This window comes from Labeo rohita, unplaced genomic scaffold (assembly GCF_022985175.1).
Source record: "Labeo rohita strain BAU-BD-2019 unplaced genomic scaffold, IGBB_LRoh.1.0 scaffold_2258, whole genome shotgun sequence".
NCBI classification, from domain to species: Eukaryota; Metazoa; Chordata; class Actinopteri; order Cypriniformes; family Cyprinidae; genus Labeo; species Labeo rohita.
The window spans coordinates 1-8,631 of NW_026128504.1; the positions used below are offsets into that span (position 1 = coordinate 1).

Consider the following 8,631-nt stretch of genomic DNA (forward strand, 5'->3'; position numbering starts at 1 on the left):
CGTGATAAATACCAGGTGCACACACACAAGTTTATTTATAAAGCAGATTATGTCTAATAGGCCTACTAGCCCAAAACCTAAAATAAAGGAAGGGGATGTTTATGAATGGTCTTTTTACCAAATGAGGACAACCAAAATGTCTTAAGAATGTATGTATCTTACTGATGTGAATTTCTGATGTTGTGTTGAGATCTTAGGCATGAGCTGATAATCAGACAGACACAGACGAGACAGTGAAGTGGTGAGTCTGCATATCATGTACTGAAGTTCTTGGGTGTTTCTTCTGTAGGTGTCATTCACATCATGTTTTTGTCCTGTTTAATCTCAGATTCTCACTTGTATTCTGGAGAAGATATGATTGATTCCTCTACTTATCTTCCACAGTCTCCTCTGAGACTTCTGGCGATCTGTGAATGTACAATTAGAAGAACAGCACTGTTTTACAGGGCACTGATTTTAACCTCTATTTACTATTACTATTTATAGCTTTTAAAAATGTAGAAAGGGCTGTAAAGATTTTTATTTTTTAATTTGTAATTAAGTGTTTCATGAACACCACTGTTTTTTGTGTTTGCATAATGAACAGGCTGTTTTCTGATCACCTCAAAGCCACAGAAAACAGATGAAGGTTTAGCGTCTGGTTAATTTTTTTCTATGACCAACACAAAGACATATTTAGGAAACCCACAATGAGGCACATAACTCTGAACAATAAGCAGAACATTGTTTGTGAGCAAAAATTGAAAGAATAGAAAAAAAAAAACAAAGTTGAAGGGTGAATCAGACTTTTAGATAAAATTATACTACGGCACTACATTATACTTTAAGCATTTAGTATGTGGAGTTCTTCAAAATGATTTAATTCAAAGAATAAATCAAACTAGACTTTTCATGGCCTAACAGTAGTGTTGTGAGTTGTGTTTGCTTATGCTGTAGGACGTTTGTCAGGCTTCATAGGTTTGTTCAGTATGTGGTCAGTGTGTTAAAGAGAAACCATCTTGTGCTGCTCTGCAGCTTGTGGTTTTGTTCTTGCTATTTTTACTCTTTAGTCGAACCATGATGCGCTTCAGCCACCAGCAGACATGACAAACACAGGAAATTGTTTCTTTAGCAACAATAGACACATACTTTCCTCTCCATAAAGAGATGATGTGAATTTGCATATTATAAAACTCGTTCTGGTTTTAGAGGTGTTTTGTTTGTTCTTTGCATTCACGCTGAAACCACTCAGTGGGCGGAGCCACACTCACACCAGATGACGGTGACGTCACGTGCATACCCTCTATATTATGTAATAAACATACTGCAATAATAATAAAAAAACATATTATTCTGGTTGTCAGAAATACATACAAATGCCTTTGTTGCATGTGGAATTAATAAATCACATAAAAATGTGTGTGTTATAAAATGTCTGCTTGCCGTTTAAATGTTAAATGTCCAATCAGCTGGCTGTTTTGACCTTTTTTCTCGTACTGCAGAATTGGTTCACTGTAAAGCGGTATTTGTAATTTGTAATTTTAGTTGTTTTCTTAATCTTTTATTTGTCTTACTCCATTTGAATCTCTTTAGAGTTTGTGTTTGTAATTTCTGTCCATCCTGTTCACCAGATGCCTAATAGAAACCTTCAGCTCCATCTAGTGTCAAAAGTGAGTAATTGGCTGTTAAATATTTTCGGTTTTATTGAAAAGAGCTTTGTGTAGTGTTCTGACAGCTGACAGGGTAGGTGGGTTTTAATTAACATGATTTTAATTGTTTTAATTAATTCTAAATTTCACTATTTTACATGCATCGTGTGCGTTAGAAATGAAAGAGTGGATCTGGAGGACTGAGGGTTTTCGTAAAGGCTATTTGATAATCACGTAATTCTCATTCTTGCAGCTGTTTTTATGACCAAAGTCAGATACGAAAGAGAGTCAGCCGATTTTCACTTTGTCAGTTTGTGTTGTTAAACTGTCATCAGTGCTGCTGAAGTTTGATTGACAGCTGCTGTCCATAGTGCTGAATCTGAAGCTGCCTGTTAAACTGACAGAAGCACCAAATCTGAGGAAGAACATCAGGTGTCTTTGACCAGAAACACTGGAGACAAAATGTTTTTTCATGTTTTCAGATTCAAACACATTTGCCTTCTTATAACACATGGTGCCATTCTAACTGAAAACTTCCTGATATATCAGTTATGTTGGTTATATGTGGTATGTACAGTAGGTGTATGTAATATATGTTTTTATATTTTGTAATAATAATAAAAAGGATGCATGTTTTTTGTTTTGTTTTGTTTTTCGTATATATTGACAATGCCATTACCATCACAAAACACCTGAGAACAGCAGACTAATGGTTTTTTTTATTATTTAAAGAAATTAAATAGTTCATTTGAGTGGATTTAAAAGGGAAAAGAGAAAAAGAAAGAATAACAGTGCAATAATGTATTTAAGTCAATTTAAACTATTTGCAAATTATAGTTTGTTTTCAAAATGTGCACATTTCTCTTTTAATATTGCTAATATTCCAGTTCTTGTTTTGCCACTTTTATGAATTACATAAATCTCACACAGCAGCCTTTATCTCCACTTCAAAACGATAAACTGTGACAAAAAACACAGCAGCTTACATCTGGATGTTTTGTTGGTCAAACAGTTGTCAAACAGGCCTAATAAACACTTAGCTACTTAGTCTTCACACTCTTTCACAGCTAAAACTGAAACTGTGGTTGTTAAGGCCCTTAATTGCATTTAAATGCAATCAGAGGTGGGTAGAGTACCCAAAATCTGTACTCAAGTAAAAGTAAAAGTACTTATGGAAATATTTACTCAAGTAAGAGTAAAAGTAACAATCCCAATAGTTACTTGAGTAAGAGTAAAAAAGTATCCGATGGAAAAACTACTCAAGTAGCTAGTTACTAGTTATTTCTGATCTGATTGATATGAAGCGAAAACCTTGAATTTCAAACTATTTGGAAAGCTTCCACACACCTCTCCTTGAAAGTCTCTTTGTTTTGTTTATATAAAACATAGGCTGAAGTAAAGTAGCCTATCTCAGTCCTGTGATGGGCACATTAGTGTACGAATTTGTGTGTAACGTCACAGTATGCACTTCAATTTACTTAGATTTTTGGAAAATGCATATGAAAACATGCAGACGTTTAGAATCAACGTTTTTTACGAACGTGTGTTGTTTGTAAGGTTCACAAGATATTTGTCATTGCTTGCATAAGCGCGCATATGAGGAAAAACATTCGGACAGTGTGTGAAATATGGTACTATAAGTTCAAAGTGCCCATAGTTACCAGATCACCATTAATAGGGTTCAAATAGGCATCATCATATTATCCGCTTTTCCACTATCGTGATAGAATGTGTGTGCTGAGCGAAAGCGCGCTGTAAGATCAAACAGACAAGTAAACAGCTGTTACGCTGTTCATAGCTCATGCATTAATACTGTCAATAAATGTGTTCGTTTTTAGAAAGGTTTTACCTTCTGTGTCCGTCTCCACTGGCATGCACATCCCCTCAGCATTTGTTGGTAACGTTATACTTGTCGTCGCCTTCTGTTTATTTATTTATTTATTTATTTTTTGCGTTGTTTATAGTTGTGTCCTTTTTTTCTGTTATTTAACAAAGTCCCAAAAACAGAAATATCTGGTCATATCTCTGTTTATATTACAATTGCGTTACCAAGGCAACGACTAACGCATTTGTATTTACATTCCAAAGAGTTCCGTTATCGGCACCACAGTGGAAAATGAAACCGTATCCGTGCTGACTGGCCCGGATCGGCCCGGAACGGAGCGGTTATGCGAAAGAATGCATCGCATTATGAAACTGTTCTTTCTCACATCTTGAAGTAAAAAAATAGAGTTGATTTGAGGCCACGGGTGATCTGCCCCCGATAGCTCACACACGTCATCCTCTGCTTCAGCCATCATCTTTCTAAACACGCGCTGAACTTACGCGGAGATGCGTACCAGACTCTCGCGAAGCAGCCTCTCCAACGTCTAATATTTATTACAATTTTGTCAGTAACGGAGGAACGCAATCAAATGTATGGAAGTAAAAGTAAAAAGTTAATTAGAGCAGACCAATGTTTAAAACCAAAAAGCACTAACAGAGCAGCAGAATGGAAACATGATGAACGATTCATCATTCGTAATGGCAGTTTTGCAGGTTTTTTGCATTTGTTCATTAAAGAATTGAATGTGAATGATTCTGGAGAATATAAAATTATGGTTGAAGTTTCTGAAGACCACAGATTTTTCTCTAAACTGAACCTGAATATTGAGGATGGTGAGCTGCTTTCATTCATTCATGTATGTTTCTGTGGTGAATTCATGAATCTGTTGTTTAATTCTAACATTGCTGCTCTTGATTTGTTTCTCCAACAGCTGATTGTTGTGAGAAGAGCATCAGTCTATCAGCTGCTGCAGGAGGATCTGTGAACATCAGCTGCAAATACCCACAATCCCACAGTGCTGATGTCAAGTTTGTCTGCAGGAGATCTGGATCTGATCTCTGTGCTGAAGAGACGTCTGTGAAGGAGAACAGAACATGGAGCGCTGAGGGACAGATCCAGCTGTATGATGACAGAGAGCAGCAGCTCCTGACGGGAACCATCAGTCATGTGACTCAACAACATTCAGCTGAATACTGGTGTGGAGTTCAGTCTGATCAAGGACACAAGAGCTTCATCACACGAGTCCTCATCAGTGTTACTGGTACGGATGATTTTCTCACTGATAATCAGGGCAGTCACATTTCACATCACACAGTGTGCAAGCACTTTGCTGAGTTTTGATATTAATCATAATGTAATTCAGTATCACAACTAGTTTCTATTCAACAGATCACTGTGTAATATGATGCTTGAGTGTTGCAGGTTCACACAGAGAGTTATTTTAGTATATAATGCTGTCTGTTTGAAAAGAGGAAGTGTCTATGCAGTAGAATTTGTGTGAAATGCTATTCTGCAAAAGCAATGGTCAGTGTTCAATCCCTCTATTGTAGTCCACAAGGGGTCCTGTTTGGGGAAGTCCTGTTATATTTTAGATTGAGTTATAGTATTTACTTGTAATTTTCTTGGAAAAGGCTACAGCAGTGTGTGAATGCAGGAAATGAACATCTAGAGATATTTTGAAAGAGTGTGGTTTTTGGTATTACAGCAGTGTTTTGTGTTGCAGTATTAGTTTGCTCATTTGGCCTCTGTATTATTACAGAACCAGTGTTGTCATGTAGACGTGCAGTAGAAGTGCAGTTTTCAGTATTGCTGTGAATTTATTTTAGCACACTTGTGCAACAGTTAAAACTGCAGTTAAGGAAGCTTGCAGATGAAAATATTGAAATAGTTTTTGTTTTTCACTTTGCTGTTTTATGTTGTTCACTGTGTGCTTATTGTGCTCATGTACTCACTTCTAAGTTCCTAAATCTCAAATTAACTGTTTGTGGTTTTGTGTTCTGGGTGTCTGTGCATCAGCAAACATGAATTCAGGACAGAGGATGTGTGAATGACATCAGTAACAATGACACATGTAATGTCAAGATCTGTGTGTTTAAAAAAAAAAAAAAAAAAAAATAGGCGTGACTAATAGTTAGAGCGAGATGTGTGTAGTGAGAGAAAAGCAAAAAGGAGAAGAAGCCTCAAGGCCTAATTCATACAAGATCAGATAAGCAAAGGGATGAACCCCTACTTCATGCTTAGCTGTGCACATGATGTTCCAAGGGTCTGTATTGACCTGGAAGATCATGTTGCAATGATGTGCAAATACATTCGAGACATTGTGGTTTTTAACACTTTTGGACCTAATATGAACTAGACGGCTATGTCTCTTAAAGGGGTCACGGATGCTAAGTTCACATTTTCATGTTGTCTGAATGTTAATGTGTGTATGTACACATCTGCCCTGTAATGATAAAAATCCATGAGGTGGTTTTTAATTAATCTGTAAAAATACAAATCCTTTTTCAAATCCAGCCATTATTTTTTAAATGATTGTTGGTGTGGCGTCACGTCGACAGAGGCCGCTCCCACAATAGTTGATTGACATGAGCATCTTACCTCAGATCAGTTGTAACAGTCTGATCTCCACTGTTTTGATGCCAGAGCAGGGATGTAAGTTATATAAGAATATCTTAGATTGAACGATTGAGGTGTTGTGTTGCTGGATGTAATAATGAACATAGTGGTCATCATTTACTCCGACATCTGAGCTGCTGAAGATGCAGTAGATTACATTTTTTGTGAAGTGAATGCACCTCCCGATCTACATATATCCGTCTATGTTCGCGTGAATCATTCGTGATCCAGGTTCACTTACAGCAGAAGTGAGTATAAGGGTTTTTTATGAAACTTTGCAATCGTCTTTCCTAATAACGTGCTAGTTAGCATGCGGCTAAAGTAAACAGGCTCGTCACTCCACAGAGAGAGAAGAAAGGGGCGGGGCAAGCAGAGCTCATTTGCATTTAAAGGAACAATCCCTCAGAATGGGTTGATTTTTGTGGAGCTCATTTTGACATGGTAAAAAGGGTGTTGTTTTACACAACCATTGAGAATTTTTAACCAAAGTATATTATAGATTTTTGATTAAGACCCTAAAGAATCATATCAACTTGTGGAAAATGGGCATCCGATGACCCCTTTAACAAGTCTAGGCAATAACAATGTTTAACACATTTGCACCCTTTTGAACTTTTGTTCTGAGAAGAGAATATCAAAACATGTTCTTTGCAGAAATGACAAGAACAAAAGTGCATCTGTCCTAACTCTAAACTCAGTATTGACACAAGTCATTGAGTGACTAGATCTTAAGATCTTAAAAAAAGAATGAGCTTAAACAGCATTTATCACTATATAGTATACAGGGAAAATATTTCAGTATAATATGTTGGATAAATAATAGTGATAAATCATAAAGAATGATTCATAATGCAACTGACAATGCATAATTTCTTATATGAATATGAAAACTATAATAATTCCAAAAACCAACACATCACCATGTTATTATTGTTTTATACACAGATCTTCCAAAAACAACATCATCTTTGCTTCCTTCATCACCATCAACACCATCATTATTGTCATCATCATCGTCTGTTTCCAACACGCCTACATCTAACATGTTAAAAGGTACCTGTGTGCTAAAATATAAACATATGATCTGATATTCAGCTCAGAGTGGTCAGATTCACTCATTATTTCCTACATCCTGTGTTTTCAGGTTTACCTCTGATCATCTCTCTGGTTCTGGTTCTTCTGGTTCTGATCATCATTGGTGTCTTGTTACTGTTTCTCTATAAGAAGCATCAGTCTCAAGGTAAAGCCTCTTACAGAAACCCCCATTTATATTGGGCTTAAAATGAAGTTTGTTTTTCCACTTTGATTATACCACCACCTAATGGCTACAACTACAAAATACATGTATTTGATGATGTGTGAACATTAGACATCAAGTGTTAAAATGTGAAGTAATGTAATTAATTCAAAACTCTTGTTTTGGCAGGTGGTGGTTTGTCATCTCAGACTGGAGCAGGAAAACATGATCTGGTTAGTTCAGCGACTGTATAAAATATGTTGATCTTTATTCATAATGAGAATAATGTCTACCCTCATGAAAATCTTCAGATCTGTAAATAACTTTTCTGCATCTCTGCAGGTTTCTCACACTGGTTGTGATTATGAGGACATTAAAGACACTCAGAAACAATTACCCACAAACCCCTCTGAATCATCTAACACTGTTTATGCCACTGCCCAATTACCCACAAACCCCTCTGTTTCTCCTAACTGTGTTTACTCTATGGTTCATAAAGCCACTGGTGACTCTCAGATATTGATCTCATCTGCTGATGATCATCTGCTGAATTACACTGTGGTAAATTTCCAGAAGAAAGCAGACTGTCCTGACAGTGTCACTTTGAGGAATAATCAGGATTACAGTGAATATGCTGCTGTCAATCATCACACTGCCTGACGAGCCACAGCAGAGAAACTCAATGAGCTTTGAGTCTTTGGCATTAAGTATTTTTGTTACTTACAGTCATTCAGTGATGCTGCTTTTCTGTATATTTTAGTTTGGCCAAAGTTTGATGTAAATACTGAATATTTCAGACACAAAAATGTGGAATGAAATTAGATTATGCAGCTGTGCTCAGTTAGTTTGTTTCTTTAACTACAAACTTGTAGCTCTTGTAAAACTTTTATTAAGGCTTAATTTTATGAAGCTGTTAAACTTTAGCAAATGCAGCCACTATTATTATGTTTCTTAGAACGTAAACAGTCTCAATTATCAAGCCGTTTTGACAGATGGCATCATACTGCTCAGGCCCCATGGCTGCTAACAGCCAGTCCCATATTGGCAAATATCCGCCCTCGGGAAGTTGTACGCTGTCCATTTTCTCTGCGCTTGAGCAGCTGTAGCGACAACAATGTCTGTAAGCAATGCAGGTGTTTTGTAGTTGGATGTAAAATTTAACATAAGTGTCTTCATTTTCTCCTGATATCAGAGCCACTGAGGCTTTTTTATGGCAACATGCCATCGAATACACAGAAAACAAAAAACAGGGTGAAGTGAGCAGTAGTTCATTATCATTTAAAGAGACATGCTGTTTTTGACAAGGTAAAAATAGTGTTGTTTAA

General features: G+C 36.6%; 1 protein-coding gene and 1 long non-coding RNA gene across 3 annotated transcripts; both read left to right on the top strand.

Annotated features, from left to right (window-relative positions):
• Positions 1 to 7: 7 nt before the first annotated feature.
• LOC127159538 (uncharacterized) lies at positions 8 to 767 on the top strand. The gene is made up of 2 exons (XR_007826469.1): positions 8 to 241; positions 329 to 767. It is a non-coding gene; the product is annotated as an uncharacterized LOC127159538 (long non-coding RNA).
• Positions 768 to 4,087: 3,320 nt separating this feature from the next.
• LOC127159537 (uncharacterized) lies at positions 4,088 to 8,625 on the top strand. 2 transcript variants are annotated; one of them, XM_051102346.1, is made up of 6 exons: positions 4,088 to 4,286; positions 4,385 to 4,714; positions 7,015 to 7,122; positions 7,214 to 7,309; positions 7,496 to 7,539; positions 7,649 to 8,625. In XM_051102346.1, the coding sequence occupies exons 1-6, from the start codon at positions 4,226 to 4,228 to the stop codon at positions 7,964 to 7,966; spliced, it is 957 nt and encodes a 318-aa protein (XP_050958303.1). In that variant the 5' UTR covers positions 4,088 to 4,225; the 3' UTR covers positions 7,967 to 8,625. The 2 variants fall into 2 exon arrangements, with proteins under 2 accessions (XP_050958303.1, XP_050958304.1); XM_051102347.1 differs by lacking the exon at positions 7,015 to 7,122.
• Positions 8,626 to 8,631: the final 6 nt, after the last annotated feature.